This window comes from Monopterus albus, unplaced genomic scaffold (assembly GCF_001952655.1).
Source record: "Monopterus albus unplaced genomic scaffold, M_albus_1.0 scaffold20.1, whole genome shotgun sequence".
In the NCBI taxonomy this organism is placed as follows: Eukaryota; Metazoa; Chordata; class Actinopteri; order Synbranchiformes; family Synbranchidae; genus Monopterus; species Monopterus albus.
Window position 1 is genome coordinate 201,155 of NW_018127900.1, and position 26,618 is coordinate 227,772.

The following is a 26,618-nucleotide window of genomic DNA, read 5'->3' on the forward strand; positions in this document are numbered from 1 at the left end:
CAAAATGCCCACAAGACAAAAAAAGGCACAATAACAGTAATTCACACAAATCTATAAACCATCACCACCTCCAATACTCACCATATCCAGGAGTGCCTTCTAAAAGGAAAATGGCTGAGATGCATCATGGATGTCTCACTGGGAACACCTGGACATTGTCCAGGCTTCATACCAAAGCTGTGTCAGGACTGATCCACCTGCCTGTTAATGCTCTTTGAGCCCCTCTGTCTATCCAGCTATCAATCTACAGACACTGCCCCACAGTATCTGCAGGCCACAGCATGATATGAAGTATCCCATACTGCAGTCTGTTGCTGTGATGTGCCCATTCAGACCAGTCTTTGAGTATCGAGTTCCTTCTGAACATCCAGCCTCACTGGTTTCCACCTATAGCATCACTGAAAAAAAGCGCCTGCCTTCATCCAACAAGGAAATCTTAAGAGTCAAACTATAAACCACAATAAAATCCAGCAAGTTCCAGAAGAGAAATAATAAAAAACTCCAGAAAATGGGATGATTAAAAAGACATGAACTGGAAGCAGACAAAGAGTCTTTCAGCGAGGGAGTCTCACCAGTGCAAGCTCGCAGGCTGCCACTCAGCAGGACCAGTTAAGCTGTCCGGCCGCTGCTCTTTTTTCCGTGGGATTCTTCCGGCAAAGGTTTGGAAATTACTGTCCCACAACCACATGGTGAACCGGTTCAGGAACTCATTCTTTCAAAAAACATTCCTTTTCCTGACGGCCAAAGACGCCGGTTGAAGAGGCAACAGTAGTCACACCAGCATGACAGAGCATGTTGCATACAGTCACTTATACTGTATACTCCCATTCACTTTCATCCTCTCAGCTTTGCCCCCCTCTGTCTCTGACTTTGTGTCTCCCTCTCTGCTCTGCCCTTTTGCAACCTCACAGGGAGGAAACTGAGGAAATGGGGATAAGAAAAAAACAAAAAAGCCAGCGTCTCTTCACTATCTCTCTTTCTCACCGTCTCGCTAGTCTCTCTCCCCCTCCCTCCTCGCTCCAGTCAGTGAGATGTCCTGACCTGGCGTAAGAAGTGTGCATGCCTCTTCAGTATCATCCTACTGATCCTCTTACCACATGCTGCTCCCACTTCATTCAGAGAGGAACTTGCCTGCACATGTACAATTTACATGCACATAGAATTGCACATTTTCACAAAGAAAACCTCAACTGTTTAAAGTAAAATGGGCAAAGTGTTGACAGAAGTAATTCCCCTCGTTTCCTACCGCTTAAATCCATCTTCCGCTCTAATTTCTGTGTTTGTTTTTATTACAGCCCTCCTCCGTCATAACAACGCACGCATTACTCTTGCCCCGTCAGTTTGTTCTTGCCACTCTAAGCACACCCTCTCTCACCAGTGCCTCCAGTGAACCATGAAATTTCAAATCGCACAACAAATGCCATATATGGCATGTTATATAGTTGGGTGTGTATGGCTGTAAAAGCATGCAGAGGGCCTCTCAAGGCATGCTTGTATAAACAAACGTGTTGTCATAGCCTTTAGTGCCTTAGGCTATATTGCATTCCTGTATTTTTACACCACCAGCTTCTGGCTCCAGATGGAGGCTGCAATCCCGCCAAAAAGCCAAACAGCAATCAAAAAAATTAAATGTCACAGCCTCTTTAATATATACTCAATTATGGAAATAACGAAAAAGTAAAATTCATTCATCAAATTCAGTATTACTCAGAGTGCTATGCTACAGTCTTTCATGAACATGCATGAGTGATTTTGCCTGCACATGTTGACTTGCGCCTTTTGTATGCGATGGTGTTAGCAAGCAATTATGAGTCGAGGTTGAGGTTAGCACATTAAGGTGGTGTCTGTGTGCTGTTCATTAAAAGCTATACATATAACTGTGGCAAAGCTCCAGTTGCTGCAGTCTGAAAAACAGGATCCAGCAGTTCTCCTTACAGTACACACATCCTGCCCAGCACACACGTCATCAGCCTCTAAACTCCTGCCAAGAATCAAACCACCTTGCAGCCAGCCTCTGTAAGCCTGCAGTCACAACAGTCACCCTTGAATAGGGTGGAGTGCTACTGAAGGAATCTGCTTGTGGGAAAATAAAGACAGAAATGCATTTTTCTGGTGGATTGGGTGTAGTCTGTGTGTTTAAAGGTTCACAGTTAAAAATTTAGGCAGCAACACAGAGAAAATAACGATTTAAGGGGCTTAAGCTTTAAGGTTAAACAAGAAAGTACCAAAGCATCTGTTCTTCATTATGTACACAAAGAAAAACATCAACTGCCATATGTCTCTTATTCATAAACCAGTTATATCATTGTAGACATCTCACCTACAAATGGAAACTAGGGCTAGTTCTCTAAAATTAGAATATACTGTATACTGCATGTTCCGGCGCTTATGTATTTATTATTGCATAATTTTAGTTCCTACTTTGAGGGCTATTGGCCCCTGCTGGCCCCCTGCTACTCAACACTGGTGAGCTGTCACGACTCACCCTGGAACCTGAAAGAGCTACTGGAGGAGACAGTGTAAAGGCAGAAACAAATAGTTGTCTGGTTTGGCTCAGCAACCAAACAGGACAAGAACAGACTCCAGCGAACAGTCAGGACTGCACAAAAGATCATCGGTACAAGCCTGCCCTCCATTGAGGACCTGTACACCTCACAGGTCAAAAGGAGGGTGGAGAAGATTTCTGGAAACGCCTCACACCCAGGACACAAACTGTTTGAACTCCTCCCCTCTGGACGGTGCTACAGGTCACTGTACGCCAAGACAACCAGGCACAGGGACAGTTTCTGCCCCCAGGCAGATGAGGCAGGATAGTTGATTCAATGTTATGATTAAAGCATTAAATTTTGACTGATATGGTTTTTTTATATCTCTTTTCCTAATTCACATTCCTTTGCTTGTTGACATGTATGTACACATTGAGAGCTGCTGTACCAGAGTCACATTCCTCGTGTGTCCGACACACCTGGCCAATAAAGCTGATTCTGAAATATATATGCAAAGTTAGAAATGGGTGACGGCAAAAGAGAGAAAGACAGATGGAAAAAAAGGTAGGATAGATGCTCAAAGTGCAGGTACATGCCAGCATCTTTTGAAAAACTGAAGAATGTATTATAGGACCAGGATAAGAAATGACAGAGGGGTGAAAGTGCAGCAGCAACAAAGCAAGGTAAGACTGATGAAGATTAAACTAAAGATGAAATGCAGCCATGCTGCAGGGACACAGTAACCTTGAAACAACTGTATGTAGCTGATGGAAAGCAAACACAATAACATATTACAGCCATAAAGAACTGGCAATGTATTAACCCATAATCATCTTTGACACCTGCTTGTAAGCAGAACAATGTATTTTTCCATCTACAAAATATCACATCATATTTGAATCTGCAGGCTTTTTCCATTACATTAGTGGTCTGACATGGCTCTCTGGGTATCAGGGGAAAAGGCCAGATTACACAACAAGTGCGTATCGATTTCACATGTACTGACATTTAGCAAAGTACTTTTCTTCATTTATCTGCAGATCAATTGTCCAGAGAACACAGGCTGAACAACCTCTGCAGTAATATCATAGAGCTGGTCCAACAGCATGGCCTGCCACCAGCATGACTGATTTAGCTACAGATTTTTGCAAAATAAAAAAAGACATGTAACTCTCCATGTCACAATACATGCCAAGAAATGTAAGGTAAGCTTTGTAACAAACAAGAATGTGTTCTGTATGAATACTTTATCATGCAACAGAACTCTCTAGCCAATTAGCATATTTGTATCAAAATTAGACAGTTAAATGGAAAACTAAATCTAGACTAGCACAGCACAGTATATGGTGTTTTACAGTAGCTAGCCAATTAGCACATTAATATAAAATCCTATATTTTATAAACAAATAGGAAAGCAAATCTCTCTGTAGACACTGAAAGAAAGGTGGGCTCTTGTGCATGTTCTGTTCCTTAGAGGTAGGCCAGCTGTCCATCACTCTGTGTGCCACTGTGGAAATGCCTTGGGCCCAGTCCTCCTCCTTGCCATTCACAGATGGTTATGCAGTGGCATTTCAGCAAAGGTTAACTCATTCCCCCTCTAAATCAGATATTTGTAATTAGATTCCTACAGTACATCTAATGGTGACATGGAAGCTTCAAGGGCCATTTGTAGAATGTTTAAGTGGCCAAAAAAAAAAAAAAAAAGTGAAGTGGACAGGGTTTTTTCACACTGATTCTAAGGCAGAAAAAGACAGAAGGGACTTTATTAGTAACTAGGTTTACTGCAAATGTAGCCAGTGCTAAAAGACACATATATAGTACAGAACACACTGTATACTGCGAGTCTCACATCTTGCTAATTAATCAGTCATTTCACTTTTAAGATAATGAAAAATAGGCTGCAAAGATTGTAATCGGTCAACCAAAAGTGAAATTACTTTTAAAAACTGCAAATTGCAAGCCAAATTCTGAATACGTGATGTTACTTGATTTCTATGGTACCACAGGTACAGTATTAGCTGTCATAGGTGCTGGAGAATGTGATTTCTCCAACACTGACGACGGCAGCATAAAAGTTAATACTATAAAAATGTGTGCTCACAAGACTTTTTTAAAAACAGAATAAAGTATTACGTGATAGTTTAAGGATTTCCTTGAATGGGCATCCAATCCAGGCCGTTGCACATTCATGTGAGCTTGCCTAACATCCACTGGTGCCATTGTAAAAGCGGACATTTTTGACTTGCCTGGTTTTGTGGATATATTTTCTAAGGGTGAGTCAATCCGATATTAAGTATCAATATTAGTCCAATATTGGCCAAAATCTGTGGATCGGATATCGCAAAGAGAGGGGCATATAATCCGATCCGATACACTAGGAGAATTTGTTTTAAGCTATCATATGACTGCTTTACGAGACATGAGCGACGTGTTGTAAAGCGAGACGTCACATGAACAGTAGCTTCAACGTGATCGACAGGCATGAGTGAGACCGATCAGCGTTACCATGTCGGCTGTGTGGAGTTATTTTAAACTCAGCGAAGAGGACAAAAGCAAAGCTGAATGCAGTTTATGCAACGTGAGGGTTTCGAGGGGTGGCAGCAGCGCTGGAAACTTTAACACCACCAACTTGATTAAACACTTGCAAAAACATCATGGAAAGCAGTATGCTGAATTTATACACGCAACTAATGCCAAGAAGCGTGTCCCGCAGCAACAAACATTGCAGGAAACAATTCAGAAGCGTGAGAAACTCACCCCAGGTCAACTGACATTTTAAGTTATGGTTATATCCAGTGTTTGATGCTGGAATTATTATTCTTTCAAACCTAAGTATTTAGAGAATAACAAACGTTTACACAAAGGTGCACCTAAAATTTTACTTGAATGTTTGAATTGTGCTGACTAGTCAAAAGTGCTGCTAAAAGTTCTCTGTTTGAAGAATTGAAATAAAAATTAAGCAGCAGTGTTGCACAACTCATGGTTGTGGGCGATGTATTTCTTCCTTTAGGAGAGTAGAATATTTGACAAATGTGTTACTAAGCAATTGTTTAACAGAGGGGAAAAATATCATTTTGGATCGGTATCGGCAGATACTCAAAATTGGGGTATCGGTATCGGTATCGGACATGGAAAAGTGGTATCGTGCCACCCCTAATATTTTCCCTCCTGCTACTGCACTGTGACCAAAGGATGTGGAGAAAAATACAGGGACTGAGGTTACTGCATGTCCAGGAATGTTCCTGTACAGGGACTCACTGTTCTACCTGACCGGGTCTAACCTACAAGCAGCTGGCCTATGAAGACCCCAGCGGTGGTAACTGATCAGCTCATCAACATTGGATTCCCCCGGAGCACAGGACCTGTTTGTTTTCACAGCTTGAGGCCAATGTGTCTGCCGAATGTGATGTGTTGCTGGTTTAGGAGCAGTTTTAAGGGCCCATGATGTTATTGTCGGCGCTACGCTACCTGTTGGAATTAATTTCACTACTTTTGGATTGCATGTGGTCGTGTGGGGGAAGACGCATTGGTTTACCGACCTTGGAGCTACTTGAAAGGGAGTGACGTTTCCACTACTAGGTGGGACTTAACGGTTAGTTAAAAAAAAAAAAAAAAAAAAAACCACCCTGAATGTCTTTTGAATGTCTGTTAATGCAAGGTTAGAGAGAATTGATGTAAGGCTGGAGAGGTTCCCATGTCTGCATTATGCCAATTATAATATGGGGTTTTTCAACTACTCGCTTTGTTTAGAGTGTTACACATCTCTTTTTATCGGTACATATACCACTGTACATTTCTCTAAACTCAGGTTGTTAAAGATGCAGAAAAGTGACAACATACATATTGTTTACAGATGTTTTGAAAGCAAAACATGTTTGGTACTTGTAAAGGATCTCTAGGCCACATCATGTGTATTGTATGGTTATGTGCTTTATTTTGAAGTAACTTCCTGTTTGAGAAGAAGTCTCGTTTTATACCGAAAATACGGAAGTATACTTGACACAAAAAGGGACGTCAAGAAAGCAGTTGTACACGGTCAACGGGCATACAAGTTATAATATATAAAGATTTAGCCAAGGTCGATAGGGGAACAAGGTTTGTTACAGTTATAAATATGTTTGAATATTATGGAAATGTGTTTTATGTTTACGGATATTATGGTTATGCTAAAAGTTAATGTTATGCTAGCTAATTTAATGAGCTAAGCTATATAAAGGGTATAAAATGTAATTGTTTGGTTTTTGTTTTCGTCTAGCTCTTACGTTGGAGAACGACTACAAATTAAAGTCAATTAACCATCACTTCTGGCCTCCTCTTTCGACTGGAAGCTACAGTACTAGTGTATATTCACAGTGTCACTATTGCAGCTGCCTGCTTGTTATTGCCTGAAATCATGCTGTGTAGATCTACAGTTTGCTCCCACTCCCATTCACTAAATATCTGTATCCATCCCACCCCAAACTCTCTGTACCTCCAATCCCAGCCATGGTGTCAACTATGTTGCTTAACCCCTCCAAAAATAGACTTTCCCTGCATTGCACCAGTGTTGTGTCACTGTTGCAGCCAAGGTGCTCGACTGGCTCCCCCTGCACTGGCTGAGTAGCCTAAACCTTAATCACAGCATAGGATGGACTAAGTGTCTATCTGGGGGTGATTAGTAAGTCCACTGAGGGATGATATGACCCACCGATGACTTCCAGTGATATGCTTATTACTACTGCAGACTCACGTCTGCTGATACACTGAATTAATGTGCCGTTTGTTTTTAGGTCATGTATCTCATTCATTAGGAGCAGTTGATAGCGTGAAACCTTACTTAGTATTTCAGCTATGTCCTGCTATTCAGTGTAGGTTTTAGCATTTCCTGTGAAAATGATTCTTACTAGAATTATTTACTTTTCCTCTCTGTTCTGTTTAATTTACAGTATCTACCGTGTCATCACATAAACATTTCATTTTCCATAATCAAGGGTGCATTGAAAGTATTTTCAAAATATTTTTAACTGCCAGAAGACAGGAATTCAAAAATGAATATTTAGAGACCTGTGATACATTTTATGATATGTCTAATACCCTTTAGCCTTGGCTTGGCTGCTTTTATTCACATTCTGTAGCATTTCACTTGGCATCAATATGCATATCACAGCCTGTCACAAGAGAAGGAAACTGTTTATACATATACACAAATTTAAATAAGATAATGCTGTTTGCAGCAGTTGAATGTTTTTATGTTCTTGAAGGACAAAGATAATACAGATCTGCAGGAGCTTGGATCAAAGGATTTGACATGTTTCCTCTTATAAATTTTCTGTGTTTCTTTTTATTTTACATTAATTTTATGAAGTCTACATGAAGTACTTTGGTCAACAAGTTGTTGCTTTTAAATTGATATATAAATACATTCACTTGATTTGATTCTGCGCCTCCACATTCAATTTATGAACAACTTTATTAGGAATAAACTATGTAGATACAATACATATCATCCATTTCTACATGTGGTCAAGTAAACCATTTTTTTGTCAATCCATCAAGTAGCTATTGAAATATTTCAGTCTTTACCAAACTGACCAACAGACCAACACTGTCATCCCTAGAGCCATGCTGCTAACATTGCTAAAAGCTACCAAGATAAATCTGAAAATTCTTTGAATGACTAAGAATGTGAATAAATGTGAATAGCTATGTTGAGGGAAATTTGTATAATCGAATTCATTGCAAGGTTCTTCTGACGTTTTCTCTCTAATGGCCCTAATTCCATTAAAGGCCATGGATAATGAAGGAGGAGGAAAAAGCATTGTGGCGGACTGTGTGACATAAAACTGTTAAAATAATTACACGTCAGGCTGTAAAATGATCTTACTCTGAAAATGGTTCAGGCTGTGACATTCTGTCAGCAAACTCTGGAGGAAACCACTAAACTTTGTCCCATACAGCAGCACACCCCCTTCCAAATACTACAATCGGCTCATATTTTGTTTATATACAGAGTGATAAAACAGTGTCATGAATACAAAAGTACTAAAATCGCACAATAAAAAAAAAAAGTTACTCTAATGAGGCATCATCTGCTGCCCATATAGCATATTAAACAAATTTATTTTTCCAAGTGAAAAAAAGAGGGCAGGTACATGAAAACTAACAAAACTAATAGGTCCAATATCATAAAGTACAAACGTTCCAAATGGAGAATGAATGAAAAATAAATATGCAATAAAATGTGTTTCATCTCCATTACAAAAACAATGGGCTATACTGAGCAACTGCGTTTTCAGCTTTCTGCCATATACAGACAAATAGATTCATACTGTATGTGGGTAGGATTGGTTGAGTGGATTGATTTAAAAGCCTGCCAAAATTAATTATTGTATAACTGATTGATGCTGGTCCCATTTTAATATGTTCAATGCAGCACAAATTATTTTAATCCAACAACTGTTCTCCATTAAGTGGACTAGCTCAAGCTAAAACAACATGTTAACTTAAAACTATGGAAAGAAACCACAAACCCTGGAAAGAAAAGTGTGACTTACAATGACTGTGTTGAGTAAATTATTAAGATCAATCATTAAAAATGATCATTTGTGAATATCATTTATAATCGCAAACTGCTAAGTAAAAAGTTAAATTCCGATCACTTTACCTTTTGTCGATATTTATCTTACTTCAACATGTTACTCCCTGACTATCATAGCAATTACACAGAAACATTTCGTGTTTGCATCTTGATTGGACATGACATAAAAAGCTAAGGAGCGGAGAAAGATATGAACCTCCAACCCGTGTCTTCTGTCATGCTTCCCATGACATTTAGAAGTCAATCTTTTAACCCTCTTTCATAAACACCTCACCATCATCAAATGAAAGCTGTCAGGCCACTAAAAACCCTAGGCAGCAGGGTGGTGGCCTCAAGTTACAGACAGCTGAGAAAAGAGATGAACAAATGGGAGAAAACCAGAAAAACAAAATCACATTTTTACTGTACAGTAGGTCCTCATCACTCGGAGGGGGGGAATGCAAGTAATTGATGTGAGATGAGTGATCCTGAGTTACCTGAAGGTGAAAAGAGAAGAATAGAGAAACAGAGTGGAGACAGTTCCAGTAAATGTTTTATGAGATGCAGTGTTGTATAGCTATAGACTGGTTGGGAAGTGAAATGGAGTTTGCAGATGAGCAAGGATCCTTTGAGAGTGAGTGTCAGGGCTGATGTGAGAAATGATTTGTGTGACACCTGTATGAGGTTAGTACAGGTTAAAGTTAGCAGGAACCAAAAGCAACTCATTCAGTCTCACAAAGCTGCTGCTTTCATTCTACACAGCAAAGAAGGTTTTTGGTTGTTGGCTAATGAAATTGACAGTGGGTTAAATTTCCTGACCTGCCTGCACGCCTTTCAGTTCTGTATATATGAACTGGTTGAACACATCCAAATGTGAATGACTGTGTACTGTACTATGTGTCATGACTCTATAGATTTCCTGTGTCAGGCTTTTATTTGGTTACACTTTCACTTTTGTTTTGTCTTGTTTCCAGGAGAGGAAACACCAGTGTCTCCCTCAGCCATTTAGCCCAGCATTCATGTACCTGGCTTTCATGTTTCTCCTTGTGCCCTCGTTTTGTTGTCGGAGCTCACCTGTGCACTTTCATTTCCTGCTCTTGGTTTTTTTTTATGTTTTGTTTTGATGGTTATCATATCTTTTCCCCTCGGTTCTTGTTTCTTGTCTGTGTTGTTTCTAGAAAGATTTGCCCCCCTTTAAAAAAAACACAAAACACTACCTTATTGCCTGTATTAAGTAAGTGTTGTCACCTATTTTTGTTAAGAGTATCTCTGGGTTTTGTGAAGTTCTCCTCTTTTCAGTTTTGTATTTTTGTATTTTTTGCCCTTTGAGTTTTGGCTAAGTATTTTCTGTACTTTGATCAAACCGCACCCACGTAGCCCTTATGATGGAGCAGATGGTGTTTTTAAATGTTAACCTCTTAGTAAATAACAGTTGAGCATGTTTTCTCTCAAACATTGAATTTGAGTGTTGCTTATTTAGTCAAAAATATGTGTTTGTGGGTCCAGACTACACAATATTTTTGTCTGATAAAATGGGCACTGTGTCAGATTACACAGTTATAGTCATAAATTCTTGACGTGACTTGGACGAAGAATATGACAGACTACACGCTGGTACTCAACAAATCTCAGCCTGCCGTTTTTCATGACTTGCATGATGGAAAGAGGTGCCAGGGACTGGGACTGTCGTCTGAAGCTGTGTGTATTATACTGACTATGTTTTGTTTGACAAAGCACAAAAAATGGGCAGCATGGGCTGTCTATTCTTCAAGGACAACTTCAGATAAAAATAACAGTGTTTAAAGCCAACACTACAACTGAAGAGTAGCTAGCTAGCCCTTACAGGGTACTTCTCTGACACTCAATATGCTAACTTCAGCTGCACCACTGTAATACTGATTGGTAAGTCACAACAAATAAATATGATTTAATTACATAATATGCCATGGGTTACTAATAATGTTTCTTTGCTGTGATCAAAAGAGGGATCTGTGCCCCTACTGATGAGCGTCATGCCAACACTTCATTAAAAGTAAGCTACATGCTAAACATTATATCAGGATGTCGTGATGCAGACCATTACTATGACACACTTACCATACATGATAAAACAACTGGTTGTTGTGTCTGACGCCCATTTTTTTGGTCCCAACGTCCCACAACTATAGAGTCTAGACTGTGATCGGGCTTAAATCGTGCAATCTAAACGTGGCATTACAGAGAAATACTTCATGGGCTCTAAAGTCAATAAAAAAAATCTAAGATGGTGCAGGATGTCTTTGTCAATCAGCAATTAGTGTTGTCCAGCAAAAGCACTCTCAGTGGTGCCAGTTGTTCTTTGTTACTTTGTGCTCACCTTTGTGCTGTTTTCCCATTTTATGTCACAAATTTTATGACTCAAATGGCCATGTTAGGATAACTGGAGATCCAGGACCTGTGTATGTAGTACAACAGTCCTGGATCTGGACTTCCTACTACTACTAGGAAATACAGATAATATTATGTAAATTTATGCCATTACCATTTTGCCAGATACTATCAACACAAATAACAGATCTACCCAGAAATCCAAGGTACAGAGCCAAAAGTCATGCTAGAATATTTTTGGATGTATCTTTCATTAACACACAACACACTGTCAGCTGCAGGTGTGCAATTCTGTATGTGATCCTACGCAGTGACATCTACTGTGAGAGGAGCTTCCCCACAGAGATCAACAATGTGTCATGTTACTGTTATCAATAAAATGGACCATGAAGGTAATGGGTAGCCTGTGCCATGCTGTCAAACACCTGCACACACAAGTACAGTGGAGCATCTATTGCCCAAGCCTGGTCTACTGCAGAAATCACACAGTCAGCCATTGTGTAATAGGTCAAATGAGACAAAACAGACTTGAAATAGAGCTTTAGTGGGTAGATTAGATTCACTGTAAATGAGTGGGTGTGTGTGGATGCAGGTATAAACAGAGAATACAGTGAGGCATCCCATCAGATACAGAAAGGGACAAACAGCACAGCAGAGATGACAATAAGAAAATGAGAATACAAACAAAATACTGACTGGATGCCTCTACAAGTTGATGTCTGTTGCATTGTAGCACATACACTTACAAGCCCTGCATCAGCACAAAAGAAACCCTAAAGCCCACCTAACACATAATACACAGCTCCAGAAATTTCTGCACTATGCACATGAGAAATGATGAGAGAAAAAAAGAGAAAGAATAATATTGTAAGAACAGCATGGTTACATAACGAATAGAAGCAGCATAGGAGCTACCAAAGAGGAGCTCCTGGGCTTCTGCAAGCAGCAAACTGAGGCATTGCCCTCATGCACGCACACACACGCACACACACACACACACACACAAACACACCACCCTCAATGCAGCAAAAGGCACAAATTCACAATGATGTGCTCAATGAGAGAGAAGCCCTTCCCTAACGTTTATTACAACACTGCCTGGCAGCAGAAGAGCAGACACTGTATTTAGCATTTACAATCAGTTTAATCCACAAGATATCCAAAGACCATGAGCCTTGGAAGTTGCCAACCATGGTCAAAAAGTTATTTAAAGAAAAACATTTAATAGTCTGGTGAAATGATAAGTAGCCTTACTGTACATCCACTTTGTCTGTTGGCATAGAGTGAAAATGATATTTTGTCTAGATGAACACACCAGCCATCGATCTCTACTATACCTTTTCTGAACATTTACAGTGCCTTGCGAAAGTATTCGGCCCCCTTGAACTTTGCGACCTTTTGCCACATTTCAGGTTTCAAACATAAAGATATAAAACTGTAATTTTTTTGTGAAGAATCAACAACAAGTGGGACACAATCATGAAGTGGAACGAAATTTATTGGATATTTCAAACTTTTTTAACAAATAAAAAACTGAAAAATTGGGCGTGCAAAATTATTCAGCCCCCTTAAGTTAATACTTTGTAGCGCCACCTTTTGCTGCGATTACAGCTGTAAGTCGCTTGGGGTATGTCTCTATCAGTTTTGCACATCAAGAGACTTAAATTTTGCCCATTCCTCCTTGCAAAACAGCTCAAGCTCAGTGAGGTTGGATGGAGAGCATTTGTGAACAGCAGTTTTCAGTTCTTTCCACAGATTCTCGATTGGATTCAGGTCTGGACTTTGACTTGACCATTCTAACACCTGGATATGTTTATTTGTGAACCATTCCATTGTAGATTTTGCTTTATGTTTTGAATCATTGTCTTGTTGGAAGACAAATCTCCATCCCAGTCTCAGGTCTTTTGCAGACGCCATCAGGTTTCCTTCCAGAATGGTCCTATATTTGGCTCCATCCATCTTCCCATCAATTTTAACCATCTCCCCTGTCCCTGCTGAAGAAAAGCAGGCCCAAACCATGATGCTGCCACCACCATGTTTGACAGTGGGGATGGTGTGTTCAGCGTAAAAGCAACACAGCTCATCACCCTGAACACACCATCCCCACTGTCAAACATGGTGGTGGCAGCATCATGGTTTGGGCCTGCTTTTCTTTAGCAGGGACAGGGAAGATGGTTAAACTTGATGGGAAGATGGATGGAGCCAAATACAGGACCATTCTGGAAGGAAACCTGATGGAGTCTGCAAAAGACCTGAGACTGGGGCGGAGATTTGTCTTCCAACAAGACACTGATCCAAAACATAAAGCAAAATCTACAATGGAATGGTTCAAAACTAAACATATCCAGGTGTTAGAATGGCCAAGTCAAAGTCCAGACCTGAATCCAATCGAGAATTTGTGGAAAGAACTGAAAACTGCTGTTCACAAATGCTCTCCATCCAACCTCACTGAGCTCGAGCTGTTTTGCAAGGAGGCATGGGCAAAAATTTCAGTCTCTCGATGTGCAAAACTGATAGAGACATACCCCAAGCGACTTACAGCTGTAATCGCAGCAAAAGGTGGCGCTACAAAGTATTAACTTAAGGGGGCTGAATAATTTTGCACGCCCAATTTTTCAGTTTTTTTATTTGTTAAAAAAGTTTGACATATCCAATAAATTTCGTTCCACTTCATGATTGTGTCCCACTTGTTGTTGATTCTTCACAAAAAATTACAGTTTTATATCTTTATGTTTGAAGCCTGAAATGTGGCAAAAGGTCGCAAAGTTCAAGGGGGCCGAATACTTTCGCAAGGCACTGTACATACAGTAGTTGGATCACTAACAAAAAAACCAAATCCAAGTTATAATCCAGTAAAAATGGTGAAAACAGTGATACAGTAAGAGCTAAATCTGTCTCTAGAGCTGAGCTGTCTCTAAACATAAAGAAATGCCCCTCTAGCAATAAATTTGCTTTGGCTATTTTTACAGCGAGTTATGACTGTAGGCACACAAACTGACAAATACACGCTGTACATACAGCACACACATAATGCAATCAATTGATAAGCTACAAGGCAAGCAACCCGTATTCCTCCCATCTGGGAATGCAGAAGCAGGCTGCTGCAGAGCGCTTTGCTCTAAACACAGGAAATCAATATCCTGCAAGTTAATGAGATAGACCCCCTAACCTCAGCATCTGATTAGATAAACAGATTAGTAGCAAAACACAACACCACCATTAGGTGAAAGCAGTGCAGACATACACTGCTCATGTCAGCCCCGTTACACAGAACATCAGCCTTACAGTTGGTGATAAATAGCTGACATTTTATTATGTGGCTGATAATTAACTGTGTTTCATTAATATCATGTCTATAGAGTCTGTATGACAGATAAGGGTGTGACGATACACTCAGCGCATGAGACGAGATGATATGTGATATTGGGTTCATGGGAACGAGACGATTTTTTTAACACTATTTTAAAAAAATCTTCAATGATGAAATATATGACTGGAAAATTTGTCTATTTGACTCAAAGTCACAAAATGCAAACTAATGCAGCTGCATTTTAAAATGTTTTAACTAATCATCATGTAATGACTGTCACTTCACTTCTGCTTTCTAACTATTATATGCAGTAAAATACAGAATAATATACAGGCATTCTAAATGGTTTTGCCAATAACTCAGCTGACTGGCTGCTCCTCTGTAAGATTTTACATGAGTCTCTTCAGACCTCATAACTGTGAATGAGCTATCCTTTAACTTTAACTGAAGCTGTGTGTGACATTTGCTATTTTCACCCTCAACACACTGCATCACGTGATGACATCATCCAGCAAAGGCACTGTGTTGACCACATACAAGGTACGATCGGAACATCGACTCCCTTGGGAAGAAGACTCTTTTGTTTACCTTGTTAGCATGAGCATTCACTGCTATTCACTGTCGAATTTGGGCCACAATTAAGGGACCATAACGATGTTAGTACTGGACGTTAAACAATGGCTTTTTTTATCTATCAGTGCGGACATACTCATGGTAGAACTGGTATTAAGGCAGAGTAGGCTACATTAGCAGCATAGCTAACCAAAACAACAAAAACTCAGGAGCTGGAAATATGAATGAAGCAACTTATGCTGACTTGTCACAATGTGGCCATATCACACCTACAACACTCCCCCTGCAGCCCCTCACCCCCCAACCAAAGCAGTCCCCTGTATAGGCCATTGCGTTTTCACTGCATCAGTCTGAATGCCTGCTAATGTGAATGTATCATCAACCTCTATCATACTAGCCTGGTTCTGTTATGTACTGATATTGCAAGACAGCTTTTGCTTCAATGAGAAATATCGTCACGTTAATATCATGAGATCTCTTGACCTGAGATCTTGGCAAACCCCTGATGACAGATGTACTTGAAATAGTGAACTGATATTACAGTTTTTTTTAAATAACAATAATTATTATATTAATAATAAGAATATAGTTTACATCCATACACCTATAGTATTCAGGATCACAAACTCAGCAATGATTACACTACCTTTTGATGCATCCCATGTTTAGATAAAATCTTGATTGTCTTGGTACTTACCTAGAAAAAAAAAGTTGTTGGGAGATAGAGGGGAGGAGGAGGTGAAGGAGCGAGACAGGGAGAGACAGAAATTATCAGGACAATCTACTGACTGCGGTGAGATGTAACAAACATCAGGCACATTGTGTATGACCCCTGAACCCCCAGAACCCCACAACCCCACAACACACACACACACACACACACACACACACCAGCAGGGAGTGTATATCAAATTGCAATGGTGAGAAAACTGCTCTCTTTCTCTCCACCACAATGCAATCCTATTGATCTGAGTCGAGGTTCCCCTCTCTCATCACATCATCCACCCTTTGTTATCCGAGTGTAGAGCTTTCAGTCCTCTTCCTTCATAAAAAAAAAAAAAACTGACACAGCAAAAAGAACTCATCACTTTTAAACTGAAGTGGCTCATGGCACCTCTCCCAGAGCACCTCCCTTTACAGCAGAGCATACAGGCAAAGCCAGGACATGCTTTTCAAACTACCTCTTCTAGTTTTCCTTTAATTGTGCTAAGAATGCTACAGATGTTAGATACCTAGGCTGTCCCATTCCACAGATTCCTCCTCCTCCCCCCCATGACAAGATAGATGGATGTGTTTTATTTTTTTTTGTACTGTCACAAAATTATTCTGATACTACTTTAATATTAACAGTATTAGTTAATAGTCAATGGTGGATTTCATAAAACTGTTGATAAAACAGATGTCTGGAGCAAAACATGAACCTGTATCAAAAACAGCGCTGACAGGACAAACACCGAACCATATAGCAAACCCTCTTCAAAACCCCAAAGTGCTCTTTAAAATAATTGAGGACACTTAATTATTCAGAGAGCAAATTCTCTGCCATCTACTCCTTAAAGTAGTAGAAACTTCCAGCATACAGTATGAAGCCACACTGGACCATCCAGAGGATACATTTTATTTCTCAGTATATTTTATCTGTTTTATTTTAAACAATGTGTTTATGGATTTTTGTTATTTTGCCTTTATTTAGAGTATGACTGATCAATTTGATTGATTCACTCGTTCATTCAAAGGGCAGACACACATGAGGCTCAGCATATGGAAAAAGACTCCCTTCAGGCTAATAAGAGGTTAACATATTAAAACAGGGAATATGTATATAAAAAAAAAAAATCTTAATACGCTGACTGTTCAGGGCTTTGCTATTAAAAACATATCTTAATCATTTTAGCTGTTGATCATGTTTAAGACAAATTCAATGATTCTGCTTAGTTTTCACAACAAAACCAAATATTGTATTATATTGTTTTGTTATTAAATCACATTATATTTAATCACAGACTCGCAAGAAATACCTACAGCAGTGAATAGCTGCCACCATGAAAAAAAAACCTGTTAGAACAAGAAGGTTATCTTGTTTATGTCTCTTTTCTTCTTTTTATAAAATACTTTCACAGACTCAGGGGTAGATGGGTCAACCTCTGATCGCAAGGTTGGCAGTCTGATTCCCGTTCCCCCAGTCCACATGACAAAGTGAGGAAGACAGTGAACCCTGAGTTTCTCCTGGTGGCCAGGCCAGTGCCTTGTATGGCAGCTCTGCCGCCATCGGTGTGTGAGTGCACGTGAATGGGTGAATCTGTAAAGCGCTTTGTCCAGGTAAGGTGGAAAAGCACTATACACGTGCAGTCCATTTACCATTACTACAACACACTACTGTGCAGTTATAATGTGAGCCCTGCATAGCTCATTCAGTTGAGCAGCCTCTCTCATCAACACCCTGCCATACCAAATGGCCCAGACAATGACCAGCATTACGTTTTGAAGGACCGCTGCAGCTGGTCCTTAAGAATCACTGATCTGACACTTAAATCCACGCACAATAATTAGCCCATAAAATAACACCTGACCGCACCTCATGAGCCACGATAAACAAATAATACCCTGCATCATGTTACAGGCATTACTGACAGCAGGTAAAATCCGTGTGTGCACAGCTGTCACTCAGTCCAAACTGTGCAGGACTCAAGTTAAGGAGTAGAGATGATATGATCCACTCTAGGAGTGTGTGATATCATATTACATAGCTCTTTGGGCCATACATTTGAGACTATAATCCTATATATATCGATTGTGCAGTGAACGCCAGATGCAGTGATGAAACAGTTGAGCAACATAATTTTAAAATGTGCGCAAGGTGCGTATGGTTTTATGGCTGCTGGCGCCACTGACTGCATGATTGATTCTAGTGATAGAATGCTCAAAAGGTCAACATACTGTAAATAAAACATAAATGACACTTTCAAAAATTGAAAATAGCACCAACATAAAACCAATCTAAAACCCTTTTATTGCAAACTCAAATCGATGTATAAATGTGCTATTAGTTCATGAGTGCACTTGATTGCATCAAGAAAACAGAGAGAATATTAAGATCTTTCATGTCAGCCATGCTTAAGCCTGTCACGTGACCTCGGCAAAGGCTTCATGACTCATGAAGCTGGGAATCACTGGGCCTTTGACTGCACACATGAGCTCATGCTGTACTTAACTGTCATGCATTGGGTGCCAAAGGCTGAAAGCTACATTGACAAAAGCCCATACTACCCAAGGACTTTGAGTGCACGGGTAAAGGACAACTCTCTTCGGTTAGCTGATTGTAATGAGACTTGTTTCCGTGGTTACATACTCGGCTGATGATTTATGGCATCACATAGCCATCACCTCCAAAGCATCTGGTGCTAGAGGATAAGGATGACAGCTTGTGATCAGGAGCAGCTGTCGAAAACAGGTGTGTGCTTCTCCTTATGGCCGTAGCAAGATAATGATGGCTTTTAATCACAAGTCCTGGATGGGAGAGTGTATGCTTTATTCATGTGTGTATTTACATCTGCGTGGACATGGGCATAACTATGTTGTATCTGCATTTCCTGATGGATTTTTGCACAGGACATATGCATGGTGCCGCCTCCCGATTTACCACAAATTAAAAATGATCTTTTCTAGCTTGGATTGGAACCATTTTATCAAGTCTTTTCACTCTCCTTTCTCTTTGAGAGAAAACAAATGAAAAATACAATGGAGGGCGAGGAGCAGAGTCTAACAATAACAAACAAACAAACAAACAAACAAAAAAAGACAGGAAAAGAAAGAACATGAGTCTGAAGTCTCACCTCTAAGCAATTCTTGCTTAAGAACTTAAGCTCCGCAACAAACAAAGATATCAGACCGGTGCTCTTCCTAATCATAGCAACTTATTCTCCATGTCTGTCTACAATTGGGAACCCACCACCTCTTTTCCCACCGTTTGCATGCATATACATACTGTATATGCACACAGACAGAAAAAAAAAGTATGATTATAAACAAAACCAGACACTGATAGCCACATTTGCACTCATTCACGCACAGAAAAACATGTACACTGTATAAACACATCAATATACAGACACATTTATATTTTTAATCCATGTCAACAACATGTCAGTACACACAAGTCTGACATCTTGACACCCCATTTGATGACACACTGCATGTAAAAGCGCTGCGTGCAACACCAACAAGCACATATTTGACTCGATTCATGTAGGGCCTGCTAAACATTTAAACAAATAGAAGAGATCTGTATCACTCAGTAATAAACATGCAGGCTTACAGCTGTAGTGGAGCTCTCGTGACTAACAATAGTACTCTCCAAGCCATTTATCATTCTTTCACTTGGTGAAACTGATGCAGAAATGTTGTGCAATTATACAGAACAAGGTGCAAATGTAGAAGATATGCACTTACATCACTTTTACAATTGTAAAGACGTGCAACCATGAGTGAAGTTGGAGAGCCACATAGGTTGATGAAACAGTGGCAAAGAGGAGTCACACATACCACTGATGATGTGGAAATGGTTAGGATTTCTAAAGTGGGATAAACACCAGGGAAATATCTTTTGCAAAATATGCAGGTGATCTGTTCCCGCGAAAACAGGGGGCAACAAACCTTTTACACCATTTGATTTGAACATTACCATCTCAGTATACAGATGAAGGAAAAGTTAGCACTAGGAGCCACGCTTACAAACAAGCCTCTGGTGGTAACATTCAATGCACAGCTGCAGTCACTCCCGCCTGCCTCTTCAGTTTATCATGTGATAAGAGCTCAAAAAGAGCCAGGGACACAGCAAGGGAATTTCATATTTTATAACTAATGACATGATGCCAGTTAGAATAGTGAAAAAATGGGTTTCAAACTAATGAAAGTGGCTGACTCTGGGTATAAGATCCCAGCAAACACTGTTCAAAAAGATCGGTTTCTCAGCTTTGAGCAGAATGCAGGGCGAAGTGAGACAGCAGCTTTACACATTTAGTCACCACTCTATGAGCCTAATAAGCATAAATGTTATACCATGTTAAAGAGTATCAAATTATCAATTCAAAATATAATTAAGAACCTTAAAAATTCTTGTGATTCATTTATCAGACTCAATCCTTTACCACAAATTAAAAAGAAACCTATGGAGATTTTGTATTTACATTCAGAGGTTCTGTGTGTGTCCTTGAGGTCTAAACACATTGAGCATGGATCCCTCTGCATTAATGGTATTTTCTGTATGTAATATGAAAGAAAAAAATGTTATCAGAATTTTGGCCATATCGCCTATAACTAGGAGCCACTGTGGACATAACTAAAATGTTTCATTCAGAAAACTCGCCGTGCTTGGTTACAGCTGGATGGCATCATGTGCATGTTTGATATTTGCTCCCATAATACTGACTCGCATCAAATGATGGCCTGTCATTTGGTGCTGATCTGTATTCGAGTTAAGTAACCCGAAGGGGATGAAAAGCAACAGGCTCCAGTGGGAGTAATACTGCCTTGGTGCAGTGTTGGAACTGACCGACTCCTGTGTCTCAACATGTCTTTACAATATCACAGCCAGAAAACAAATAATTATTTAGATAATCAATTCATCTGCCAAGGTGATATCTTCAAATTACGTGTTTTATCTGACAAACAATCCAAAATTTGCAAATTATTATCATACGTGATGAAAATCGGCAACAAATCCTCCCAACTGAGAAAGATCGCTGAACCAGTAGCTGCTAATTAATTTTCTGTTGATCAAATTACTGACTCATGGATTAATCATTTAAGTACTCATAATAACAAAAGCATGGAAAATATTTTATTTACAATGTGCATAATAATCCTAATTTAAATTGCTTTTGCCATCATAGTAATCTTAAATATTATTACAGTAAATTCTATTTACATCATAGCAGTGTTTTTAGTGGGAGGCAAGATGTACTGAAGATGCAGTATAAGCTACTGTATTTTGGTCATTGTATCATGCTGATCACCTAAAACACATGACGCTGCTGTGTCCCCTTTTCTCACCTCCTAATTCCACAGTTCTATTCACTCCTCAAACAGACTGAGGGAGAAATTCAGTATAAGCAAGCTAGCCCCACAGATTTCATTTCAGTTACATGACCCAGGAAATGTGAGAGTCAAGAGTAATATAGCCATGGTGTTTTGTTTGTTTGTATACCATCCTGCCTAGTTGAGTGGTTTCACTCCCTACCGTGAGCAAAATTGGAAATATAGCTAGCCAAATTCCTGGGGCATGTCTAAGCATGATGGCATCTACATGTGAGATTTGTGCAGTTAGGAAGGGATTCATTATTATGAATGAGCCATTACATTCTTTAAACAGAAAACACAGTATGGGCCGCTGTAGGCTATAGAGGGTGCTTCAGCTTCCAAAAGATCGTTCTTGGGATATTCTGCACCTGTCAGTGTAGAAGTAGAGCTCACTGATACTATGTTTATGAACTACTTATATAGTTCACTCTGGCTGTTTGCTTTGTAATGTTACTGTATGTGTCAACTGACAATCTGTCATATACAATTAATTTCTCCCAGGGGGGAAATAAAGGTATTATCATCATCAAATTACTCTCACAGCCTTATCTCCATGAATAATGCAGGCTTCCTCTCTTCATGTGGCACCCGTCTGTGAACGCCAACCTTCTGAATTAGGTCCTGAGAAAATGCACATTTAAATTATCTGTGATGATGTGCAAATATAAAATTTTAAACAAGCTCTATACCAATTTCAGATTTCATGGATCACATTAATGTTTGTTAATGTGATCTACCCTTAACATTAATGTATAATACTGTGTGCATATTACTATATTTCTACTTATGAAGAAGTCAACTACAGAATGAAAAAAAACTGGAATATGACAATTTCTACACCATGCACATCCCATTGTATGGCTCAATTTAAAATGCTTTCTTCTGCAATGCACTGGTCATCAAGTTACCTGCTGATGAATGCTAAACTCAACTGTCTTATTCATGATGAATCTTCCAGCACTCATTGCCTCAGACAAGATAAATGGGCATGGTTATCTTGTTTATGTCTCTGGTTATGACTGACTAGTATATGGTACTTAGCATAATATCAGTATTTCTAAATCTGTCCCCCACGAGACTCACAAAAAGGCAAGATTATTGCTCTATTTTGCTCTAACAGTCCTCTAATACATCTTATATCACCAGTTGCATTATATGGCAGCAGATCAAAAAGGCCTTCAAAGAAAGGTCCTGCGTACTGTACATAAACTGTCTGGTTTATCCTAACAACAAAGCAACTGGGGAAACAGATGTGAGCGGAAATTAAATGGTGCTCGATTTTGTGATAGAAATAAAAATAAAACAGAAAGACAGAAATTTCAATAAAGTTTAGAAATTGACACCAGTCTCTTGGCCAAAAGCTCATGAGGGTTTGAAAAGGGATTGGCTGAGAGCTTTGTCTTTAGGCTCACCTCCCTGTTCACCAACACAGCCCCGTAGCACCTGGATTACTATGGATGTTGCAACAATTTGCCTGGTGCCCCTATGCTCTATCTTATCTTACGTTATTCATAATTGATGGTAACTGAAGTCTTTCATTTGGGACAGAAACTTGCATCCAAACCAAAAACAGCAATCCATTATTCTCCAGTAGAGTACCAAGGTCTTGACATTCATTTTAACCACTGCAAATGAAATCACTTATGATCACTTTGATTTACAGCTATTACTGCAGAAAAGACAGAGATCAAGCCAGGAGATGTTGCTGCAGCTGTGCAGTTTAATTTTGATGAACCGGTCAAATTATTTATGGGGAGTCTCATACAGTATCATAAGGTAGCAGTACACCTCTTTCACCATGTTGGAGAAATCTGTCTCTCTTTCTCTCTCTCTGATCAGGGGAAGGAAAAGAATTTCAGCTGCCTTACAGTGAGAACAGTGTGAAAAAAGGCTACTGGATTGGCTCTTCTCCAAAAACACAGATTACCATTCCTATGATGCAAGTCCCATGCTCCTTCCAGCAGAAACAAGTCTAAACAAAGAAGTCAATGCAGAACCAAGCCACTGACGCACGAGACACCGATCTCTCTTCCACGTCTTTCCTCTTCTCCTTTTCTCCCTCCTCCACCTCTCTTTCTCTGGCTTTTGAGATAAGCTTTCTGTCGAATACCAATTTTAAAGGAAGATTAAGCAGTCCTGGCTCTCAAATCAACCCCCCCTCGCAACATGAAGGCGAGATCATACACATACACATCAACAGACATGTCATAACACACAGAAGACATGGCATTGCAGCACCATAATCAAACACAAACCAAACCAAAAGTAAATGAGAGGCTGTGGCATGATAGCCATTGCATCCTTAGTCAATTATCAATGAACATTAGAATCTAAAATTAGCACCTTTTTCTAGCTTGTTATCAATAATACAACAGAGAAGGCTGTAGTCTAGCACAGTGGCCGTCATTCCTGGTGTTACAAGTTATGCAACTGTGGAAATTTGAGCACAGGTGAACCCAATTATCAGGAAATCCTACAAAGAGGTGAGAAAAGAAACTAAGCAATGCCTGAAATAACTACTACCTTGAGAAAACAAAAAGGTCCTTAGAGAGTCTGAGGTATAGGCACTCTGGATTAGATATAACGCAATCTGACATGCAATCAAACCTCATGCCAAGAAGAGTGAAGGTGCACAGTGATACGGAAAGGTCATCTCTCCACAAGTGATAAGAAAGTAGTGGGGGTTGAACAGAAAGCTGTCCAAAATGCACACAGCAGTCCCTTAATGCTGCTGGCACAAAAAGTTGCTGTCTGTTGTCTGACAGCTTCCTAAAACGAACAGCTCTGTTCACCAAGAGGCTCAGTGCATTTTAATGTATACATGGAGTATGTGTATTTAAGCTTGTGCATGTGTTAGTAGATCTCTCTAATACCATGAACCTCAAGGAGAAAAATCCACAGAACCAGAGAATCTACCTGCAGTATAGTGGATATAAATTGCAGTAAACACTGTGAATGGAGGCTGCGAGCAGTGCGGGAGATTTTCTTGTAGACTGGGTCATTCAGAGTTCATGATGTGTGAATCACCTCTCTCTCAACTTGTGGCAATGTTACACTACTGGAAAGTCTGTGCTCAGAGTGAAGAAGATAGTCTTTTTGTTTCTAAATAGACATTGTCACTTTAATTAACTTATGTATTGGCATGACAGTTTCACTGTAGACTAGTCAAATTCTGAGAACACCCTCCTTTTGACAGGTTTTAAGTATTAATACCAATTCAGTTCAGTGCATACATCAAAATTGGGCTGACACCACCATCAGTATGTGAGATATAACTAAAAACTCAGAACATTTATCCTGTTCCACTGATGCAGCTGTTACAACCTTCGCTAGCTCAAAGCTGAAAATGGAGACTGTATTGACTGCACTGTGCTGATATTTCAAACTTCCGAGTCAGACACAACAACTATAACACTGGCCAGTTCAACAACTAACCTATAATTCCTTTGTCATTTACTTCCAAGGTGGTTGCTGCACCACCATTTCCACCACTGCAGTAATGAAACCCTTTCAAAATCTCATGCTACAAGCAAAAATTGATTTCTTACTTTTTAGCGTGATACTATTTACTGTATGTACAGTTAGGGAAGGGTATCGCTAGGATTTTTTCAATACTGATACTGATACTGATAATTATCAATACTCATTGATACTACTCTTCATAATTTGGTGCAAAAAATGTGATATGAAAAGATGTTTTATCATTACATTTTTGCTTTAATAATCTGATATTTTAATGGTACTCATACTTTTAAGGGGAAAATACAATTTTAAGAACAGAATTAACAATGTTTAATTTTCTCCTATGTCTGCTACTCAACATTCTTGAGAAGCAAAGTGCAATAGCACTGTTTTGAAGAAATGACAAGTCTACAGTGTGATTAGTAAAATGTAAAACATTTTATTCAGGGCTTTGTATTTTTACTGCTGTGCTTTGCCTCCCACCCTCAGATCACCAAGTCCAGCCCTGCTCTAAGTGCTTTGAAAATCAAACACCTCAGTCTGTTACCAGAAAACATTTCTGAACAACAGTTCCAGCAACACTCTGACAATTTGAATTTATGAATGTACCCATAACAACCTGCTGGCAAATAGTTACCTTTAATCAATAATCCATGTTCATATAATTCCGTGTGCATGCTCCAGGATGCTGGCACGTATAACATGCCAGGGCAACAAGAGATGAATTGTAACCTAGGTAGACAAAAACAGTACATGCAATGGACCTTCACTAGATGTTTCCACAGATTGCTTGTGTTTGCACATTTACATGTAAAAGACTTGTTTCAATGAGCATTGTCAGTATCAACCATAGTGAAATATAACCACACATACTGTAGTTAAGTCTACCGTGTGTGTGCTCTGCAGACTGCTGCAGTGTGTGAGACAGAGCTGCCTCTGCCCCTTGCCCTCAGGCCCCGAGAGACAGATCTGTGTTATGGATTCGGAAAACTGACAATGCGGCATAAACAAATGTATTAATCAGAAACAAAGTTGGTGGGATAAAACGTGCAAGATAACTTTTATGTAGCAATAATAAATAATAAATGTATTTTCTTAAGTTCTTCAGTACCAGTAGCTGAACCGTTAGCATCAGGGCTTATTGATACTACGGTATTTAATAATTTAGCACCAGTGCCCGATTAATACTGGGATTCGGTACCCACCCCTACGTACAGTACATATACTGTATACATACTGTCTCATAAGAACCTGTGAGAAGGATGAGAACACTTGTGTCTGACATTTGTAGCAAAATATTATTAGGCTATATACAGTATGTGCAAATGCTTGGAGTGTCTCCAATATATCTCTGTGGTTGTACATGGTGTGGGGGAAGTTTGATGCAACTGTTTTTTTGTGTTTCCAGTTTCCCTGTTTACATTATGTGTGGGCAATAGTGCAGTGCATGTTGCCAAGCTACTGAGCCTTTGGTTCTGAAAAAGCACTGTTAATTTTGCTCCAAAAGCTATCTAAGTAATAAGTACTGTCAAAAAGAAACAATTCAAGCCAAGTTTATTACACAATGAAGGATAACACTTTGTATGCCTGCTCATTATCTACAGCTTGTAAGAAACAGCTGAGACAATGCTGCATTGTGGGGGTAAACTTGTAACCAACCAACCAATTGGCTGCAAGTTTACTCCCACAAAAGCACCCATCAAAATTGTTTCCAACCAATTTTGATGGGTGCTTTCAGTAGGGATAACTACTATACTGCATATATTAAAAAAGTCTCTGTTGTTCA

General features: G+C 39.5%; 1 protein-coding gene across 4 annotated transcripts in view; it reads right to left on the minus strand.

Annotated features, from left to right (window-relative positions):
* Positions 1-26,618, minus strand: part of pde4d (phosphodiesterase 4D, cAMP-specific) — a 153,586-nt gene that overhangs the window by 46,824 nt on the left and 80,144 nt on the right. The window contains exon 1 of one of the 4 annotated variants that reach the window (XM_020593703.1): positions 82-339. The exons of the other annotated variants lie outside the window; for them this stretch is intronic. Within the exon in view, the coding sequence (XP_020449359.1) occupies positions 82-170 (89 nt within the window). The 5' untranslated portion in view covers positions 171-339. Of the gene's footprint in view, positions 1-81; positions 340-26,618 lie in introns of those variants that run through there. 4 annotated transcript variants of the gene reach the window in all.